The sequence below is a fragment of the Misgurnus anguillicaudatus genome, chromosome 10 (assembly GCF_027580225.2).
Source record: "Misgurnus anguillicaudatus chromosome 10, ASM2758022v2, whole genome shotgun sequence".
Taxonomy (NCBI): domain Eukaryota; kingdom Metazoa; phylum Chordata; class Actinopteri; order Cypriniformes; family Cobitidae; genus Misgurnus; species Misgurnus anguillicaudatus.
In genome coordinates, this window is record NC_073346.2 from 36,987,678 (window position 1) to 37,010,457 (window position 22,780).

The window sequence follows — 22,780 nt, forward strand, 5'->3', positions numbered from 1 at the left end:
ATATGTGAATATTAAATGATATAAAAACAAATCAGACTCAAAGAAATCAGAATGCTACATCAAATATCATCTTCGATCAAATATCTAATTTAAAACTCGTAACCTTTATATGCACATTGTGGTGAAAATGAAATTGAAAACAAAAATGAATGTAAACATAAAATAAATGTGAAAATTGAATCAAATGGCAAAAACACTGAATCAAAGATGTAATTCAGAACATTAAAGTCCTGTTGTCTGCAACAGTGGACAATGTGTTTGTTACCACCCCAACACTTTATTTAAAAAAAATACTAACTTTTTTCCTGGTTGCCAGGAGAATAGCAGTCTGCAAATTAATAATTTTTTGTAACCATAAAATTAAAATGTCCAGAATTTTCATTCTGATTCAGAACAATGCTTGCATTTAATTATAATCACTAAAATCCTAGCAAACTATTTTGTGAAATATTTTGCTTGCAAGAGGAAAGGATGGAAATGTACCAACACCGCCCTCTACTGTTTAAATCAATTTAAGGCATGTTGAAGACTTTTTTGGATGTTCTTCTGCAGTTTTGTTGCCATTGAATTGGATATTGACCTATTAAATATTGTATAAACAGATAAAAAAAAATGTATAATGGACACTATTTTATTATAGCATCTAGTTGAAGATTGTTCTTATCAACTTCCACATTTATTTCATTTTAAAAATGTATCATAATTATTTATAACAGGGTTCCCACTCAAATGTCAATATCAAATTCCCTGTAGTGTACACCTTAAATTTATAAAAATGTAGCTTATATGCGTAAATCGAATAAACCAATAAACAGCTGTTTAAGATGTAGTTAGAGGAGGCTTGGATCCGGAAATGGTATTCCTTACGTCGCAAGTTAACAAGCGGATACCATTTTGATAAATGGAAACAAAAATTTAAAGCAACAAACAACAATCCCTGATATTCATGGAAAAATATATAAGAAATTTCCTCACTTTCAATATTTGGAAAAGACATTATAAAATTTCAAATGATTCATAGGAACCCTGTTATAAATAGTTAAAGGAACAGTATGTAAGATATTTATATCAATTAATCATAAAATGGCCCTGATATGTCAATAGACATTAAGAAATCATTTTAATTTCAAATACTTATATCAGTGGTCCGGCCAGGATATTGTCATTTAAAAAGTGGAGTTGCAGCCCTCAACTGATGTTTATGTTGTCATGTTGTGTATTGGCCACAAGTTTTGTGATTGCAGTACCAGTTTTGGCCACAATCCTACATACGGTTCCTTTAGGTATTAAAGCAATTATATAATTTTCAAGTGTCCTCTTTGTAACACTTTATTTTCTTATACAAAACTTAATATTATAATCAAGTCCTTTTCATTGTTAATATTTCAATATTATTTTCACCAATCGACACATCTTTCGGCAATCGACATTACATCTACTTGTATCATCACAAGTTTATTAAGAGACTGTACAATACAAATGTAAAATAAAATTAAAAATACAGATATGGAGAACATAAAAGAAACAAACATCGTTCTGGACACATTTCGTCCTCGCTGAAAATACTGTACAGCACAGGTGAGGTTATATAGACAAACATGTTGATACCGCTCTTGCATAAACACGACCGTTCAAAGAATATTTCTGATGCTGTCGATGTATTTTAAAACACCAGTCTGCAGAGTATTCCAATAAACATACAAAAAATATTACGTTAGCTGTCTTGGTGTACGCATACGATTTTATATATAATATATAAAAATAAATGAAATAACATTAATGAAGTTATAGGAGGTGGTCAAAGAATATTGAATAAACAAGACTATATTTTGGGAACACTTCTGCAACGAGAGAAAAAAATATATAAATCATAAGCCATACGAGCAAATGATAGTTTGCCCATCCCCTCCAAATGTCATTTGTGCATTGAAAGAACATTTGGCCACGTTACATGGGATTCTTCAGAGGTTTATGTTTAAAAGGGAAAGAAGTTCACACAGTCACAGGTTTTTTAGAAAACACACTTCTGTTAAGGAAGTGTTATTCAATTTATGAGTAAACGATTCAGTCACCAAAATACAGTTCTAGTTAGAAGCGTTTTGGTATATAACTGTGGACATCAGTTGGTAAGTGATAAACAAACGTCTCAAGAACACAAAATAAATTCAGTATATATATTTTAGATTGGTGTGGGTTTGGCTTGCCTAGAGTTTGATAAAGGTAAACTCTTTTGTGGAAGTCCACGAACAGCTTGAAGGCCTCCGGCACAACACAGACAGTGGGTTTGCCCGAGGTCCACACAGATATCAGGTCAGGGGGATTGGCCAATGAGAACAACCTGCTTGTCATTAAACTGCTTTTAAAAGATCTTCCCTTTCTTCTTATTCTTTTCCAAAGTCCTGGGGGAGGAAAATGAAAATGAGTTCAAAGTAGGAATGCAATAATATCTCATTTTACGATAAAGAGCATCAAAGTGTGATTTTAATCTCTGACATGATCTTAGTCAATATTAAATATATGAAGGTTATATTTTCACAGAATGTTCTTTATGTTACGCAGGATGGTTTTATGTAGAAAAGTAAATCACAGACTCGATCACATTCAGTCTTAAGCAAATACACATTTTGTTCAATCTGATTACTTACAGTTTCTGCTGCTCCAGTATACGCTGCTGGGTTTCCCAGTTCACTCTCTCATCCTCAAACTGACGCCGTCTCTCCTCCAGCTCCTTATGTTGAGCCTCCAGGTTCTTTTTCATCTGCTCGTGACGTCGTTGCAGCTGAACATATCACAGTAATACAAGGTTAAGAGTGTGTCAGGGTCTGTGTCAAACAGATCATTTATTATAGCACGTCCAAAATATCCTAATTGGGTGCGGTGTTTTCGTGTCTGTACCTTTAAATGCAAATGAGCTACTGCTTACCAAATAAGACAGTGAGTGTGTTTACATGCACACATGTGCCTTACGCAGATTATGCTTAATAAACTAATAACACGTGGGGTAATGTTAACGCGTAAAATGGTTTTCTTTTATCTGCCTGCGAGAAACCTGACAATTCTCCAAGTCCCATGTAAACGCAGTTGTCTGCATAGCCGGTTTGTTGATCTGCATGTAAACGCATGAAAACAGTTTTCTATAATAAGCTGATTTTTGATAGTTATCCGCTTATAAACACACTCAGTGAGCACTTTCACTTACAATTAGGGCTGCAACTAACGATTATTTTCATAATCGATTAATCGGCCGATTATTTTTTGATTAATCAACTAAACGGATAAAATATACATATTTACTTTTCATGTATGATAGCTAAATAAGGCACTAAATTAGGGTATTCACGTGTAGCAGTGTATAGGGCTGCAACAACGAATCGATTAAATCGATAAAAAACGAATACTAAAAGAGTTGGACAACGAATTTCATAATCGATTCATCGTGTCGCGTGACGCAGAGACGTTTAATTTAAAAAAGAAAAACTTCAGTTAAGCGCGGAGCGAACACACTCGTGCTGCGTCCCAAACTGCCTATTTCTATACTATATAGTAGGCAAAGAGTATGAGAATTAGTGCTTTTCGCCTACTATATAGTATGGAAGTATGCGGTTTGGGACGCAGCGTCGGTCTCTCTCGCGCACTGTTTCTTGCAGAGTTCGGCGCCTCATAGACAGGGCGGAGAAAAGACAGGGCGGCGGAAAAAGGATTAAAAAAAAAACAGCAAAGGTAGAGGAAAACCACATGTCAGTGTTTTACTCATCCCAAACGTAAGCGCGTCACCTGGAAGTTAGCCGGCAAAGAGTTAAACAAACAAAGACGACACGCTTATGCTTTATGGAGCGACGACAACGGGTGAAAAAAGTTTCTAGAACAAATAAAAAACTCCAATGACAAACTCCAATGATATTAAACAAAGAAATAAAACTTTGAGAGAGAGTTGTATGAACGCTTTTCCCCATCATGGACCTGTACGTAAAATCATCGCGCCGTCACTCACCTGCTGCTCTTTACTGCGCGCTCCAGCTCATGCCGAGTAAGGAGACGCACGTGCCCGTCCCAACATACAGTAAGTGCCGCCTTTTGTTGCATAAACATCGTCTTACATTTTTTAAGGCGAAGTAATGAATGGTGTATTTGCATTTTGCGCGGGACGCATGTATGTGGCCAAATGTAAATGGAACAGTTTTAACAAATGAGATATAGCTATCCGATCAGAGAAAACACATGAAGTCAAATATAAAGGTACGAAGCTGTCACTGGGGCAGTACCCTTTATAAATGCTCCTAATATGTACCATGTAGGTACAAATATGTATCTTTGAACTGCCTATATGTACTTTTGAAGTACTAATATGCACTTTTTGGGTACAAAGGTGTATTTTTTTTTTTTTGAAAGGGTACTGTCCAGTGACAACTTTTGTACCTTTATTTGTACCGAGAGTGTACTCACTATCTTTTTGATCCCATCAAGAGAGGGTTCTTGATGGGAAATGCATCATAAAAAAGTCTATATAGTGTTAGTCCATTTTTATTTTATTTTATTATTATTTTAACAGCTCAGGTATGTTCAAGGAGCAACATGTTTGTGCAATTTCTAAAGATTTTAGTTCTGTTTTGAATAAGGCGTTGGAAATGAATGCTTTTCTTGGTTTTTATCCGATTCATCGATTAATTGAAAAAAATAATAATCGACAGATTAATCGATAATTAAAATAATCGTTAGTTGCAGCACTAGAAGTGTACTTTTAAAAGTGCAAAAGCCACACACTACTACAGAGTTTTACTAATATAATATATTTGATTTAGATATTTTAAGCCTTAAATAAAAAAAATGTGCAGCTTTTATATAGTAAAACATCTTTCAATGTCAAAATATCAATTAACAAAATGAATTAAGTCTTCAGGGATGTGCTGAGATTTTTGCCACAGATTAATAAACTAATTTAAATCTTCAGTTTTAGACCTTGATGAATATTAAGATTATTTGTTATTGAATTTGCAAGTTTACCTAGCATGATGGCTAATTAGCGATTAGCAAGCTAATAATATAATACACATTCATTCATGAATAATAGTACTATTTTTTAATGTTTAATCATCAGTGATGCTGAACTTGCTCAGCCAGCTAGCCATCGAGTTGTGTGTGTCATCATCTTACTCAAACATTAGAGTGTCCGTGCTCAACTAAAGGCAGAGGCGGCATCTATCTAGGTGAACCGAACAACGGTGTAATGACTCAGTTCGATTCCCAAGATAAGACGATGCTCACACGACTGGCCAATAGGAACGTGGCCCCGCCCATGACACAATTTTCACAGCGAAAGCAAAATCCTGACACGAGAGCAAGAAATTGCATCGAGAGCAAAGAAAAGCGTTTTGAGAGAAACTGATATTTTTTTCACACTGATATCACACTTTCTCTCAAACTGTTTTTTTTAATCTCAGATCATTTAATTTCTCGCATGTAATAAAGACACAATTCTCGCTCCATAGAAACTGCGGTAGTGTAGGACTCAGTCAGTGGCTGTGGGCGGGGCTTTATTAGTGTGACATAACATTAACAGCAGAATCAAAACGGCATGTCTAATGAAACTGCTTTGGTTTAAATGGGATTAAAAAAAGGAGTGGGTGGATTTTGTTTTGTTCACACACTGCCAAGACACGTTTATGTCTAAACACCTTGTAAAAGGGGATTTTGCATAATTAGGACCATTAATGGTGGAAGATCAATACCTCTGCTTCTGAATCTTTCAGTTTCTGGATCTTCTCCTTGACTTTCATCTCAAAGACTTGCTCCATTTCCATCTCCATCTTCTTCATCTTGGACACGTGCTCTCTCCTCTCTTCCTCCATCTGTGCAAGAGGGCTCCTAGAATCGACACACACCATTTACAAGCATGAAAACATTTTCCACAGTTCTCACGGATGAAGCCCCTCTGCGTCTTAAAAAGACAGGCGAAGATGGTGGCGAACCAACAAAGCCTTCAAGCCATAGAACCGAGATTGCCCAACTCTCATCATAAAAATTAGCCCAAGTGACACCCGTGACCAATCTTTCCGGCCAAACATTTATGCGCTTCAGACAGCTAAACTCTCAAGACTTACTATGGGCAGTGCTGCTAATGAACCTAAAAGCTGCGGAAAATAGCTCAGCACAGACTGCATTAATGGCAAAAGCATTTTGCTGATCCGAGTTAGTGAACATAAAAGCAGTGACGATGTGAAGAAGCAACATATACATCAGGCAGAAATAAGGACGGGGATCCTACAAAAGAATTGTGATTTGACCAATTCAGACAGATTCATACACTATTCCCAATGCGTATCAATTTAGTATTTGTATGCTGAAGTAATCTTTACAATAAAAAAAATAATCTAACTCTTACTAATTTCACAAACATAAACTTTTTTTTAAAAGATTTTTGTGAATAAATGCAGAATCATTTTGTGAAAGAATTCACTGTTTATTCACTCCTATAGCGAAGTAGAAGAAAAACTTTAGCATAGTGTGCCTGTCCCCGATTAAACACATGTGTTTATTACTCTCCAGAGAAATCACACATGAAACTGGTGGAAAAAGAAGGTAGACAAGACACAAATGACGAACACCAGAAGCACTGTTCCCAGAGGAAGAGAGGATCTGCACTACGCAGGGATTCGGAATAATGTAAATGACCACTTACATGCCATCAACCGTGTCATTTCTAAAAGACAAAAACACACACACACTTAGCATGCTTAACAACAGTGTACACACTTAAGAGCAAAATCATCTCAGTTAAGTAAGAGAAAACACTAGACTGAATGACAAGACTCGATGTGGTTTCCTGCAAAAGAATTTTAGGGTTTGTTATGATTGTTGACAGCTTGGAAACTGCAGCGTGACCGCAAACGCATCTGCGAGCGCGTGCTCATGCATGTGCATACGTGCTTGTGTTAGGAGTTTTGCATTTATGAAGTTAAAGAGGACAGCTGCAGGCTGTAAAAGAATATCTTTTTATAAACCTCCTTAAAATAACCAGGGATTATCATTAAGAGACCATTAAATCTGTTTACAGTTTTAAAGCTTGTTGTGCATTATTCATCAGATTATTCTGCCTCTATAACAAGTTTACTTTTCATCTAACATTTTAATCCTGTGTTTACTTTTTGATTATTATGTTTAATTCAAAAGTATAAACTGGTTGTGGAGAGCGCATCATGTTAACAGTAAAAACAGAAGTAGGATGGCCACAAACTTAAGTCTGGTTAACAGTGTGCTCAGACAGGATATGATGCAATGACATAAAAGGTGGTTTCATAATAATCCAGGATGAGGCCTTAGTTATATTAGGTGATGTAAGTAGTTTTTACGAACATACCTTACAAAAACAATACTGATGTGCATCTTAAATTTTGAAAAACACTTTGGGAGTCGGGCCGAGTAGCCAATCAGCAGTAAGGGGCGTGTCTACTAACCAACATCGTTGCCTGGGTTGCGTATGTGTGGGGTGGGTCTATCAAAAGAAGGTCCAGATTCTATTGGGGTAGGGGTGTGTTTTTTTTTTTAGGTGATTTTAAATATCAACATTGGCTTTCAGAGATCATGCACCCCGCCTTTAAGACAAAACAAAGGCACTGATATATGTTAAGAAATATAAGGTGTTTTTATATTAAGGCAGCTCAAACATACTTTTAATCTGGGACTAGGATAAGGCCTCTGTCTGGGGAACTGCCCCAACATGTTAAAATTATAACCATGACAACTAAAAGATTCAAATTGATTTAAATAATATGGTGATTTAAAGCATCATAGACACCACATGATAAATGCACATACTTGGTGAGCTGGCCTTTGGCTTTGTTGTTGTCAATTCCGTTACAGGTAACGGCCGCCAACTTCCTGCTTCTGTAGTTCTCATAATGGACATTATTTGTTACGTCCTTTAAGTCCTGCATGTGGGTCCTGTCACAAAACAAACAGTTTAAAGCTCCTCGAAAAAAAGATTACGTCGTATTTAAGTGGGACTTAAGCTCTCTTTATTAATCGACTGTCGGTGCATATGTTTGTACCTGATGAGCATGTTCCTTAAGAGAGTAAAGTCACAGTGTTCTCCATTTTCAACTGTGAAAAGAGAAAATATAATCAATTGTTAAACACAGCAGGCTAATTATTCATGCCTCTGATCTGACCTGCGAATTCGTATCACATGAAGACATGTGACCAATAGAAGATAGAGGCGTCACAGCATTGCCTTTTCAGGAAGAGGAAAATAACAGTATCACACAATCCCATTTTGTACAGAAATAACAAAAGCAAAAAATATATAAAATATTTCAGACATTTGCCACTCACTATAGCTTTTAACTTAATGCTCACCACAATTTAAAAATGCCAAGAAGATAACAACAGATTAAGTCTTGATAGACAGAATCTTGTTTTTAACGGAGCTGTAGTATGCATTCATTGTATTTTGTATTTATGCATACAGTACATTAAAAATAGGCAATATGTAAAATGAACAGGTACGAATTTATGCACAAACTTACAGGCAGAATAAATACCTGTATATGGGAGACAAAGCTCTACATATAGATATTATAAATATGACTGGTGCTATGAGGTGATGACCATGAAGTCTGTTTTAAGGTCTTGACGCCCTTTCCATTTGACCTTAACCGTCGTAGCGTCTTTTTCTAGTCTTTTTGATCAAATATGTTTGTACTATAAGCAAATGACACATAAAACCATATCGCTCCAGCAGTGCACGTGTCACTGATATAAACGCGAGTTTTGTCTTAGCTTGCTTAAAGTATAGGAAACTTTACAACTATTAGCATTGTGTGCGAGAAGAGCTTTCTTAATTTGGCGATGCAGACGCTTGCATGCGCGTCGAGCGACTGCTGCTTCATGAGCAAACAGAGAGAGAAAGAGAGAGACAGGGCGAGCGAGCGACCCCCACTGTGGATTTACTGAAGCTTATTATGAAATTACACAAATAACTCATAAAATAATCCACTCATAACAAATTTGTCCGTCACACTCAGCAGCGTTTCCAGCAGAAAATGTGTTATTTAAGGTGGTAGGGTTGGGCGAGGCAATCAAAGGGGCAGATACCTCTACAGAAAATGGGTGCGTGATGATGTGAAACTAAAGGGTTAATAAACACAATCTGAAGAAGATTTGTAGAACGTCTGGCGAACGATGATAGATAGCGTGAAGATTGTAACAACTGATTATTTCCTCATATTAATTACATTATCTTAAAGGAGTGTAACTACTGTAGCATGTAAATAATGCACATAAATAACATGAGCAATTATATCGAATCAACAGGCACATGCAACCTAGCTAACAGGTTGCTCAAACAACAAAAATCACCCGCTAACTTATTTTAAATTTGCAAGAACTATAGACTAATACAATAACAGGCTTAAATAAACCCAAAACATAAGTCCACTTACAGTTCTCACAGACACGTGTTTTATCAACTGGCTATCCTCCAGACAGTTGACGGACCATTTCGGTCGTGTGGCGCACGCTTGCATTGTGAAGAGCGTCCGCTCTATTCCTCAAGATGTTTTATCAACTGGCTACTAGTTACTGGCTATGTCTTTCTCTCATTTGGCCGTGTGGCGCACGTGCCCGCTCTCGCGGTGTGAAGCGTGTCCGCGTTATTCTCCGAGATGCACTTGATACCTTTTTGTTCAACGAATTTATTTATTTTTTGATGACCTAGTTAAGGCGATAGGGTTTCCCAGCTTAGGCGGGCCGCCTGAACTGCAAAGTGCTGCTCAGTCTAACATGCAGGAGTGCAGAGTTAGCCAAGCCCATTTATTTACATTCCACGGTATAGACGGTTTCAGCAGTAACAACATAAACAAGCGGCTGTCGCGGTCCGCACGTAACTTCCGGTAAACTCTGCTAATAATAAATAACCACAAAGTACTTTAAACGTAGTTTATGTATATAACAAGCAAAAAAACAACACATAGATTACCTAGGAAACAAAAACATTTGTTATTTTCAACAAGGCATTTTTTCAAGAGATCAGTTTAGCAACTAGTCAGACCATTAAAAAAAACGAAACCGGAAGTAAAGTTCGGATCCAGACGTGTATCACGTGCGTCCGATGAAACCGTCTATAGACGGGATAGAAAAATCTGTTACATCTGACATTTTATTTCACAGTAACGGAATATACCGTCATACCACCCAGCCCTAGTCTAGAGTGACAATGGCATAAACATTTGTTTATACAATTTAAACAATGCATTGTGCATATATAGAAAATAACTCCCATTCCATGACTTTCCATGAGCATAACGTTCCCATAACCTTTTCAGAATTTCGTTATTATAAAGAGGTTCTCCAGGCATGGAAAGCATCATTTTAATACAACTACATTGCTCTCACTGTCATTTCCTGTTCAATTATATACTGTATATTCAAATAAGCCAACAAGTTTTTCAAGCTAAATTTATTCACAGCTACATTTATAGCTATATATAGTAAACTACTAAACTAAATATCACACATTCAAGTTGCACTATGGCCTAGTGCATTTACCTTCTGCCACACCCCATGGGTACTGCCTTCCTCGAACCTTCTTGCCGTTCACCTCGATGATAGTGTTACTTCCAACCACAGCCAGGGGCAACCGATCCTTGAGAGAGAAAGAGACACACACACAGAGAAAGAGAGAGAGTCACGGATGACCGAATACAAGGAATATGCAACATCAGCATGCCGAGCCTGGCAGACCTTTAATGTGAAACCATTCAGACCTTTGCAAGTGTATTATATTAAAAAGTCACTCTATTCTTTTATACGAGCAGCATATAACAGGGGCAAACTAAACTTCAGCAAAATCATCTTTATAACAGGACAAGGATAGTCCAATTTATAATTGAATGACTCTGCTACAGAAGATTTTAATAGCGTACTTTTGCAAGACAAAATTTGGTTTGGCCCATAATAGAAAATGTCACCGATATAAAAGAGTTGTTGATACTCATAAAGAAGACCTAGCATAAAGTGAAAGAAAGTGTCACATCTACTTGATGCAAGAAACCCTGACTAACATTGCGAGTAAAAAACTACAAACGTACAAAAGTCTTACTTTAATAGTTTTCACAATCTTGTTTTCTTCCTCATCATCCGTCTCAGGAAACTCGTAGATTTTGATCTTGTGCTCCAGGATTTCTCGCATAATCTGGAGAAAAAACAAAAACATTACATGATTCCATCAGGCCAGAAATCAACCTCAGGAGGATGACAAAAGATTTTGTTTAGGTTGAAGACATCCTTTGTTTATATATTTGAGGCTGTGCTGAGATGATTTTTCCTGTCTGGGTAGTAAAGCTGCTCTCGTGCTGGATCCTGCAGTGATAATACCTTGACAGATGGCTAAACACTCGTGTACACACACACACACACACACACACACACACACACACACACACACACACACACACACACACACACACACACACACACACACACACACACACACACTGTTGAAGCCCTGAACTCCTGCAGTCTTCTCTACTAAACGAACAGGACACATCAAACTAGAGTTCAGAGATTGCAACCAGCTGACCTGTTTCTTGAACTGCTGGCACTCTTCAGGGGTGAGGGTATCTGCTTTGGCAATCATTGGGATGATGTTGACCTTCTCGTGCAACCGTTTCATGAATTCGATGTCCAAAGGTTTCAGTCTAGTGGATAAAACACAACAGTGATAATAGCACCTTAATATACTTGGTAATGGTATTATTCCCACTTGTAACCCATAGCTTTGCGTACAATGCTTTTTGGTGGCTCTCTTTTGTAAGTGGCTTTGCATAAAAGCATCTGCTAAATATGAACAATATGCTATTGTTTTTTCATGATTATTATTTTTTATTAATATATTTACTTTATCACATTGCTGTTCCTGATATTTTATAAAAGCAATAAACCAGAAGGAGCTGTGCATTTGATTGATTTTAACACAGTAAGAGGGAGTTCTGATTTAAAGGTGCACTGTGTAATTTTAAGAAGGATCTCTTGACAGAAATGCAATATAATATACATATCTATATTATATGTATTATATAAGACCTTACATAATGAACTATATTGCTTTTATTACATTAGAATGAGCCGTTTTTATTAGGGGTGCACTGATACATCAGCCGATGATGCTTGCTATGCTTCTCAATGAATTACAGTGAAATGCCGCTACATGCAAAAGCCAGAGGGCACTCTCGTGCAGAAACTCAATATGGGCCGTAGAAGAATCACCATTATGTGGCATTCACACCATAGTCCTGCAACGGGTCGGGTACTCGCGGGTACCCGCATAAAAGTGTCTCAAACGGGTGGATTGTGACATTCCTAAAATTCACGGGCGGGGCCGCGGGCGGATAATTAACTCCGCGCGGGCGGGTAGTAGTGCAAATGAAAATATGTGCAAAATTTGTATGTCTAAGGATGTGCACACCAAACTTTGAAACACGGCTGTTAAAAAAAAAAAAAAAAAAAACACGGCTGTTTTTTCAGCCAAGCGCTTTTTAACTGTGATACTTAAGCTGTGAGCCAGTTGGTTGTTGTGATACTTGTCCCGCCCTTTCTCCACTGTGATTGGACGGCCGTGTGACAACTGACAACTGACATTGACGAGCGGAGCATTTCCCAAACTTTAAGCTCTTTCAACTTTCGAGGCTCAGCGCCGAGCGCGGAACCACCGCTGACCGCCAGCTTATTTGAAAAACGGCCGCGGGGGTAAAAGCTTTGGTGTGCAAGCCCTAATTACCATTACACACGGAACATATGACATTTGACCCATCACGTCACCACCACTACAACAGTGCGCGACCAGTTTGTTGATTCTTCTCGTAGCCTAGTTGGAGCGAGCGTTGCAGGACTCTGGCATAAAGTTTTGCTGTTGATAGCCGGAAGCTGAACGTCTTCTCTTAGAAAGCATTTCGAGACGAGACTTAGGAGCACAGCAGGGGTTGTGTAGGTAGGTTGTTCTTTTTCTTGTTTTTCTATTAATATGTCTATTTCTGTATGGTTATCAGGTTCCATTTGTGCCAATAGGCTACTTAAATGGCACAAAACAGAGCGCACTTTAGCCTGTTTCATTAGCCTATTCATGACGCTGTTGTGATGTTGAGAGAGGTACGAGATAAAAAATAAAGCACTTTAATTGGAATGATTTTAGCGTGTGTGATTTATGCGGGTACGGGTCGGGTAACGGGCCAAATATTAACGGGTCCAGGCGGGTGCGGATTTAATTTTGATATTATCACGGGTGACGGGTCGGATCTGGTGCTGAACTTTGCGGGTACGGACGGACACGGGTCTCCAAAAATGGACCCGTGCAGGACTCTGATACACACTAGACACGGAAGAAGCGGCAAGCGCGAGTGATTTACATGTAAATTCAATGCAAAGACGCGAATGGGCATCCTGCGGTGCGGTACACGGAAATGCGCGAGTTGACGAATCTAAATATTCGCGCCACCGTAACCAATAAGGAGCTTGCTCTAGCAGTCACGTGATTATAGGGAGCGAGCGGAGTCGCAGAAGTCCCTCCCATGACACAAATTTCCACGTGAATGTCTTGAATGACTATAATTTCACAAGCTAATGAAGCGAGTAAACTCAAAATGTTCAAGCGTCCAACTACGCATGAATAACACGTTTTTGCCGAGTTACACACGCATCTATGACACACAGCTCCAGGATATTGCTTAAGCATATATTTATATTGCTGTTCTTCAAACCTTTTCAGGTATTTTCATGATAATAAAGAATACGTATAATGATTATGGATAAGGATAAGTACATGAAATAGCTGTGCATAATATCAGCTGTGCAATTCAGAATAGTTATCTGCCAGGTATTATAAGTGTATATCAGCATTTATCGTTGCATCCCTACAACATATTAATTATTTTGTTAGACTCGGACAAAAAAAGCAGATAATTAAAACTTCAGTTCTGTTTAAACACAGGGCAAAAACGAGACATAATGTTGACAAAAGTGGAAAAATCTTTGCAACAGATATTTAAGATATTACAATTTATAGCAATGCCCAAGCAACAAATGCCTATGTATGCATGCAAGTCAAATGAAATATAATTAGCCAGGCTGTGCGAATGACTATGTGCATAAAAATGAAGTATACTCATGTCCTAAAATATGGGAAATAATTTAAATGCAGAATGACTACACACAAACTAAACCATAAATTCAGAAACTCATCCATCAACATAATCTGACCACAAACGGTCACAGGAGACACATTTAAAGCACATGCTAACAGCAGGTGTAACTCTACAGACAAAGTGAAAGAGATATCAGATCACTGACCCATGTCCTGAGGGTGCGATGAAATATAGGCAGCAATGCACTCTGCTATCTGGCATCTGCCGTCTGTTCACGCGTGACTCCGCATTCAGATAATCCTCAAATTTACTGTCGATGTGATCGATGACCGGCTGCCAGCTGAAGCAAAATCAACACATACGCAGATTAGGGTCAGGCACTCAATTCAAACAAACACAATTGTGTTAATTACAACAAGTAACCTTTTGTGAAATTATGATGAAATTATGAAAGTGTGCCAAAACGGTTCTCAGCAGTTGCTGTTGTCCACAGCATCACCAAATCCTGGTGTGTCCACTATTGTCAGCAAAAGCTGGACCCCTCCCTCCTTCATCAACACTTTGGACTGCTCCACCTGCCAAACACACAGATTACAATCTAAATCAATTACATTTTCTACAGAGGCAAAGGGCTGCTTTCATTACCTGTGCACAAATCAAATCTAAATTTCATGCACTAAATATGTATATTTGACAACCATATAGAAATAGAAATTATTTTCTTTGCTTTGATATAAATTATTATATTTATTACCCTATTGTTAAGATTTTTACAATTCCCACCCCTATATATGTGTCTGTGTATATTTCAATTTAAATGATTATTGTTGCCAAAAGTATATGATGCCAGGGACGTGCACAGGAATTTTTAGGGGCAGTTGCTCTGTCCTAAAAAAAGGGCACCCCCCTGAAAAAAAAACTTACGGCCTATATGAAGGACTGAGAATAACAGGGTCTTTATTAAAATCACCAAACATGTTTGCCTAATGCCTACCAAAAAAATAGTAGCCTAGGCTGCTTGTCTGCAAGCTATGATAGCTAGCTGCTATCTGTCTAACTATTTAGGCTAACATGGCAAACTCAGCCTGGATTTATGAAGATTTTAACAGAGGTGGAAAGAGTAGCCAATAACTTTACTTAAGTAAAAGTACAAGTGAGTAAAGAAATAATTACGCAAGTAGAAGTAAAAAGTATGCAAAGAAAATAATACTCAAGTAGCGAGTTACTAGTTACTCATGAAAAAATACATCTAGGTATACATACATGCACGCGCACACACACCCACAATACAGTGCCCTCCATAAGTATCAGAACAGTAAAGACAACATTTTTCTTTTTACTCTGGAGACCAGATATTGGTAAGATACATATCAGTATGTCAGAAGTTTAGAATGTCACATTTTATTAATCTTTGTTTATGTTTCAACACATACATGCTCTAACAACAAAGAACAACAGCATTAAATGCTGACTTTTGTGTTGTACCCAAATGCACACAAGTGAATCAAACTGATCCTACACTGATCCTACACATTTTATGCTTTTCATGTGTAAACAATGAGGACACAGCTCAGTGCCCTTTAAAAAAAATAATGTGACAGATTCTGTACTTTTGTATCATGTTCATCTTTTAATGTTTAGACATTTCTTGACTCCACAGCAAACAGAGGAATACTTATGAAGGGCACTTATACATTATGTGTAAAACTGCAACATACACAAACAGTACAGAAAAAAAGAATACAAACACAGAATAGACAAGCATTACAAATTAACTCTAGTCTCAATGTTGATGTAGCTTATAGCTGAAATATCAGACTGTAAACTGATAAGAGTTTTGCATTCACTATATATAAAGTTAGAATCTCCTAAGATGGTCTGAGGACATTGACAGTTTACACTTACACGATACAAACTGATTTTAGACAAAACTCATGTTTTCTTATGTTGTCATGTCGCGTGTGTTTTGTGAGAATCACTTACATCAGTAGCCTACAGTATACAGCGAATCAGACGTCAATCATCGATGGATTTTCTGGAGGCTGCGCGCGTTTAACTGTGTTTGACGACGAACAGTTCACGCGTATATAATGGCGGGTACATGTGTGAAGTTCTGCTTTTAGTTAAAAGACTGGTAAATTCATATCCACGTCACCCAAAACTGTTTATATTCTGCGTGTTTCTACATAGGCTACGAGTAAAACAGCATCAGACGATTCCATGTTTGCAGCGATCTGAACAATTCACTCTAACTGATTAGCGAACCAATTCAAACGTTTGGACCATTTGCTTTGTAAAGAATCGATTCAAAAGACTCATTTATTTGCAACACTTTGTAAGGAATCGACTCAAACGAGTCATTAATTCGCGAATGCCTCAGAAACACGAGACAGCAATTTAAAAATAAAATATACATTTCGTAATTAATTAAAATACAGTAACAAAGGAACGCTGCACAATGTAAACGAAGTAAAAGTAAAAAATTTTCCACCTCGGAAGGGCAACTTGAGTCGAGAAGGGCATATGGGCAGTTGCCCGGGCAACCTGAGCAACCCCCCTGTATGATGCATTAAATCTGAAACATTAACGCAAATCACAATGCTGCTTAATATATCAGCTGTTTATATAAAAGCTGTATAGCTTTAACAACGACCACACATGCTTTGAAAAGTTTGTTGTATGATAAAAAGTTAATTAGCATACAGCAGAAAGGTATGGAAAACACTTTAAAAGAGTCACTCTAAAAGCCACAAGTACAAACTTGTAGGTAAGAGCACTATACTATTACTAAAGTATGCTGGCAGAAACCAAGTATAGTGGCGCAGGAGCCTTGGCGTGTCTTTGTGGTCCTAATCGATGCTGTCTAAAATCCTTTATAGACCTAATTTTAATTAAAAACTTTAAGGTGTTTGCAACTTACAGTTTACAAAGAACAAGCAACATCTATTCATATTAAATAAACAAAACTTAGCACCATACCTGAACGGTCTTCTTGATTCGATGTGAAGGTCCAGGATACTCTCCAGCGTACAGTTCCGTCAGAAACAGAGAATTTATCAGCGTGGATTTGCCCAAGCCTGACTCTCCTGAAAAGGGACAGAAAACAAAGAGAAACTTGAGGATAAAGAATTTTTATAACCCAGCTAAATTATAAAAACAGTAATGAAGGTTTTGGATCTAAATAAAGTGTCGTGCCACTATGAATATAATGGAAAGTAGCTAAAGCTTGCTTGGAAAGTGGCTAAACGGCATCTGCTCGTTGAGAAGAGTGAATGATACGTGATTTCACGTCAAAGTCTCCAACAACGCCAAAAAAGTCGCTAGATTTGTCGCTAGTCGCTTTTTTGAAAACAAGTCGCTGAATTGTCTGAAAAGTCGCTAAATCTAGCGTCAAAGTAGCCAAGTTGGCAACACTGATTCTTCAGATGGTTGGCCATTTGGATTATTAACAATTTAACTATCACAGTCTTCAACCATGTTAACTTTCAATACGTAGATAAAGGAGAACTTTATTTAAAATAGTATTATTGATGAAATGACAAACTGATGGGATGTTTTTTATTATTCCATTAAAGCTGAAATCGTAACGTTTTCCTCTTTCTTGCCATCTCTGTTTGAAACATAAAATTGCAGTTACTTGCTGACTAATTTACTGTATGCGGGTTGTGCTTCACCCTGGTAATCTGTGTAGATAAATCTGATGTCTGTGATCACCGTATATGATCATTCTGAACAAGTAATATATCTGCTGCTTCGTTCTGACTAAATGAAAACATTAATTGAAATAAATTAACATACGTTTCTGTTGATGGACATTAACAATAACGCTCAACTCAATAAAGTTCAACTTTTTCAATATTTCTCACGTTATATAATTTGCTTGGCTCCGACCATTACTATAAGCTTACCGTTGCGAATCAGAGTAAGGTAAGAAGATGGTTTTGAACACTGATTTTGGGTCTGTTTCCTGGACAGGTATTAGCTTAAGCCAGGACTTAGCCTTAAGGGCTCATTATAGTTGTGCTTACGGCCTACGGCGTAGGTTATGTGTTGGTTTATAAATATATCTCTGCATCGTTGACGTGCAAACACAGCGCGACCATCAATAAAGAAGCAGCTTGTCCACAAACGAAGAAACAGCAGCAGCTTTTTGCATGTTTTGAGAAGACCAGCAGTGATGGGAGTTAATAACCAGCGACTTTTGTTGCAGTGTTTGAGTTAAATCACAGCTCAACTTGACCCATCTTTGTTGTCACCATCACAAAAGAAAATGACACATTTTTTTTTTACCTGATGGGAGGGGTTCTAGTGGACCAATCACAGCACTTGCAGTCTGCGTAGAACTGACGCGCTGTTAAAATTTTGCCGAGGCTACTGATAACCTACGCCGTAGACCTTACGCACACTACTTGTGTGCATTTTGAGGCAAAACAACTTGCACTGATGTATGAAGAAGATATTTTGAAACAGTTGACGGTACCCATTGAATTCCACCGCATTTGTTTTTCCTACTATGGTTACAATCAGCTGTGTGCTTACAATCATTGATCAAAATATCTTCTTGTGTTTTTTTAATGCAAAAAATATCATACAGGTTTAGAACAACATAAAAATGAGAAAAGGCTGAAAGAATTTTCATTTTTGGGTGAGCAATCCCTTTAACTGAATAAAGTTACAGAGATCAGCTTTAAAATCTTCATGTGAAACACTGCGTAGGTCACAGCTGTATCAAACTGACCCTAGACAGTCATTCATCTGAAGGCATTCTCTTCCCACAGGAACTGTTAGTGCAACTCAAAATGCTTGACCATTTCATTCCTTTCAAATACAAACCCTGATTTTTGACAAGTAAATAACCAACGTAACACTTTTAAGTTAAAACGTTATAATGCATGCTGGTCAAAATGCTTTTCACTATACATTAATTAACTCTGTCAACTCAGTGGCTGTTGGTGAAAACTAAAAGAGTGCAGCATTCATCTGCACAGTCTCACGCTGTGAGGTCAGCACATTAACTAGAGTAAATTGCTTCTGGCAGGGTGAGTGGCTGGCACCATTACAGACCTGGCACTTGTCCATACCCAAACATTAAAGCTACAACAACTGGGTAAAGTCAATGCCCACACAATGCGGCCAATCTGTATTATAAATCAGCTAGAGAAATACTTAAGAAAACATTCAAAAATTCTTGGAACTTCATTACTGGGATATGTTTGAGTAAAAATAGCAGACTTAAAAAAATAACAAAAACATTTCATTGCATAAGACTGATTTTGTTTATCCAAAACCACCAATAATGTTTTCAAAACCATAATATATTAGATCAGCATATTTTAAGGCTTTGTAGTAACAAAGTATGCACAACTAAGTATGCATAATATCTTTAGCACATCTTCACAAATGCAGGAGATGTCGCCACAGCTCACACACAAAGCTGAAGACAGCACAAGAGAGATCGCATGTCTCTGTAAACTCATTTATCTGCTAAAAAATCAACTTTAACATTAAAGCCATTCTTCACTAAAAGTCCTTGCATTTTTCAAGATGAACAGGATGTGAAATCACAGCTATTTAACCCCTGTTTCCTGTGTGGTTATCCAAACAGCATTTAGACCAAATGTCAAGAATGTAGACTCACAACTGGCAAACACTCAAAACTAGACAGGAAGCATTTTGAGTAATATAACTACAGTGCACACTGGATCATCCCAAGAAGTTGACGTTTGCTATCTGACTCAAAAATAAAGTAGATCAGAATTAAAAGTCAAAGGATGTTTGTTTCCTTACCCACAACCATCAGGGTGAACTCGAAGCCTCGTTTCACAGATTTTCTGTACACTTGGTTGGGAAGGCTTGCAAATCCCACATATGCCTCCAGATTCTTTTGCTGCGGAAAACAGGCAGACAAACACTTTTAATTAGGTCGATTTGCTGGTTTAAGCTCACAGATCCAACCATTAAACAAAAAACACCAGAATCTTAACTCTTAAACAAACACATTGGTGTTTTCCTGAAATGAACATGTGCACATTATATGGTCTGTGTTGTCTTACCGGAATACTTACTGCTGCTTAAAAAATCCAAGTGATGGCCAGTGTTGATTGTCGGAAACGAGGCAAATCGACGCAACAAAATTAAGTTGTCATGATGTTCAGCATGTCCAAGTGGTCAGAAGATTTCCAGTGAGAGAAAAAAAAAATATGGCACAAAATTGATGTCAACAGTCATTACATGCATGCAGAGGGTTTGCTAAGTGGTAAAAAGCAGGTAAAATTGCCAGATGACACCCTAGTAATCTTATTAGGAATTACAAGACATAAAAGCGAGTGTCGGACCATTACAGGCATAAAAAGCCCACATTTATTACTGAATGGATAAACTGGATCAAGCGGAGCGTGAAAAGCAGCTATCATGAAGTGAAACATTTATAGTATCATTATTTCGAGTATTTCCACTGGTTACCATATTGGTTATCATTATGAGTGAGTCAAATTTAACTCAGTCAGTCTGAAGATGGTTTTAAAATGTGCAGCATCACGGTGTGAACCTGGACCACAAAACCAGTTATAAGTCACACAGGTATATTTGTAGCAATAGTGAACAATACATTGTATGGGTCAAAATGATCAATTTTTATGCCAAAATTCATTAGGATATTAAGTAAAGATCATGTTTCATGAGAAGATATGTTGTATATTTCCTACTGTATATCAAAAATGTATTTATCATTAGTAATGTGTTGCAAAGGTCTTTATTTGGACAATTTTAAATGAGATTTTCTCAATATTTTGCACCATCAGATTCCAGATTTTCAAATAGTTGAATCTTGGCTGAATATTGGCCACATTATACATCAATTAAAAGCTTACGTATTCAGCTTTCATATGATGTATAAATCTCCATTTCATAAAACTGACCTTTATGCCTGGTTTTGTGGTTCAGGGTCACAAATGTACAATAAAATGTGATGGAGCAGAATATGAGATTAGCTGGTAAAATGCTTGACAGCACATTCAGAGGTCACATGGCTCTCCGCTGCCCTGCAGCATCCTTTAATGTTAGCAGCATCATTTATTTTGCATGATAATTTGGATTCTTAAATCTCTTGACTGCCCTCTCTAATGTCTCTTTATTAGTCGATGTAGTTTACAGAAACCACATGCATTATTCAATGGAATGAGAAGTAAACCAAGTGGATCTACAAGTAACAAGAATTATAAAACCAGATTAATGCCACGGTGTTGAGATGAGAAGTATAGACAAATCTGCTTTCACATGAGATGAACAATTCAGTTATTTAAATAAAACATCTGTGTACAGGATGTGAGTCTGAAACCTGACCGCAGAAGTAGGTATGCAACAGTAAGCTTCTAAATGAGACATATAACATCTGGTTTTAAAAGAGTTAATAAATGTGACTGATAAGCCTTAACACCAGTCTCTTTTTTCACCGAACTTATTCTGAAACACTTGTAATGTTTTTTTAAGAAGTTCTCAGCAAGGGTCCATGACATCTGGTAGATATAACAGTGATCCATCCAAAAGAAACTGCTTTAAAATAACTTTTGTATGACATAAGATTTAACATTTGGGCAAGTCAGGCTTACAGTTTAAATGTAAAGGTGTTTTCGGTAACGTTAGAAGTTATAAAGTATTTACATTAAATCGTGCATTAATCTAGCAGTTGTGCAATTAGCTGCTAACCTGCATTAGCTTAACTCGCCTACGTGCTGGGAATAAGTATTTCTGTAAAATATACAAATATGCTATGTTGCAAAAAATGAAACTAAAATGAAGTTAATTTGATTAGGTTTGATACATTTTTACGAAAGTGAACCGTTTTTAGCTCCTGAATGACTCACGAGAGGAAAAAAACCTGACAGGAAATGCCTCGCGCGCTATCACTAACCTAAATTACTGTAAAAACAGCGCGAGGGCGTCGGTTTAAATAACGGAAAGGCGTCGAATGGAGACGAACGTTACAGTAAACGTTGCTGGGGTTTAAAGGCGATACTTAATAGATTGGAAATCATAAAAGTGTGAGGAACTTACCCATAATATTGATGTTCAAGTGCCGCTTCAAAAACCGATCGCCCGTTGGCAGACCTACATTCCCCTTGATACCACTTCCGCAAAACTCGACTACGCCAGCGACGCAGATAGGCGTCAGTCCAATCGAATGTAATTACGCAATGTACGTACCGTAACTTTGGTGAATAGCCAGTGAAAATCAATAAATCTCGCGATATTAAGTACGCACGCACATTTGCACACGAGCAGATCAGAAAGAGAGATAAATCCCTTTAGTCTAAATTCGCAGCTACTACAAGCTATAACATCTGAACTGCTTACCATAAAAGGATTTTATGGCATAATAAAGTCTGGTAGGTTTTGGCCAACAAATTATAAAACTATATTATCTAAAAAAAAAAAAAAACTATATTATCTAAAACAATGTCATTTGAACGTTGACATCCTCTGAATGTTTAGGATATACTGCATACCTGGGCAAATAGAAGAGTTAACCAAATATTTTAAAAGGATAAAATATAATATTTTTAATAATACTTATATTTAATAATAATAGTATTTTGGTATTTACACAACACTAATATTATATTAATAACATATAGCGGTACCTTTGATTA

At 37.2% G+C, this 22,780-nt stretch overlaps 1 protein-coding gene across 5 annotated transcripts; it reads right to left on the bottom strand.

Moving 5' to 3' along the window:
* Nucleotides 1–1,439: 1,439 nt before the first annotated feature.
* Nucleotides 1,440–22,321, bottom strand: septin7b (septin 7b). Of its 5 annotated transcripts, none has more exons than XM_073872536.1 (15): nucleotides 22,185–22,320; nucleotides 20,186–20,202; nucleotides 19,920–20,022; nucleotides 17,112–17,218; nucleotides 14,604–14,707; nucleotides 14,338–14,469; nucleotides 11,576–11,693; nucleotides 11,096–11,188; nucleotides 10,543–10,639; nucleotides 8,046–8,097; nucleotides 7,813–7,938; nucleotides 6,677–6,697; nucleotides 5,727–5,862; nucleotides 2,646–2,779; nucleotides 1,440–2,399 (listed from the first exon to the last, which is right to left on the bottom strand). In XM_073872536.1, exons 1-15 carry the CDS (start codon nucleotides 22,186–22,188, stop codon nucleotides 2,360–2,362), a joined length of 1,284 nt encoding a protein of 427 aa, XP_073728637.1. In that variant the 5' UTR covers nucleotides 22,189–22,320; the 3' UTR covers nucleotides 1,440–2,359. The 5 variants fall into 5 exon arrangements, with proteins under 5 accessions (XP_073728637.1, XP_073728638.1, XP_073728639.1 ...); XM_073872537.1 differs by having other exon boundaries at nucleotides 19,920–20,019; nucleotides 22,185–22,319; XM_073872538.1 differs by having other exon boundaries at nucleotides 20,186–20,199; nucleotides 22,185–22,310.
* Between the last annotated feature and the right edge of the window lie 459 nt (nucleotides 22,322–22,780).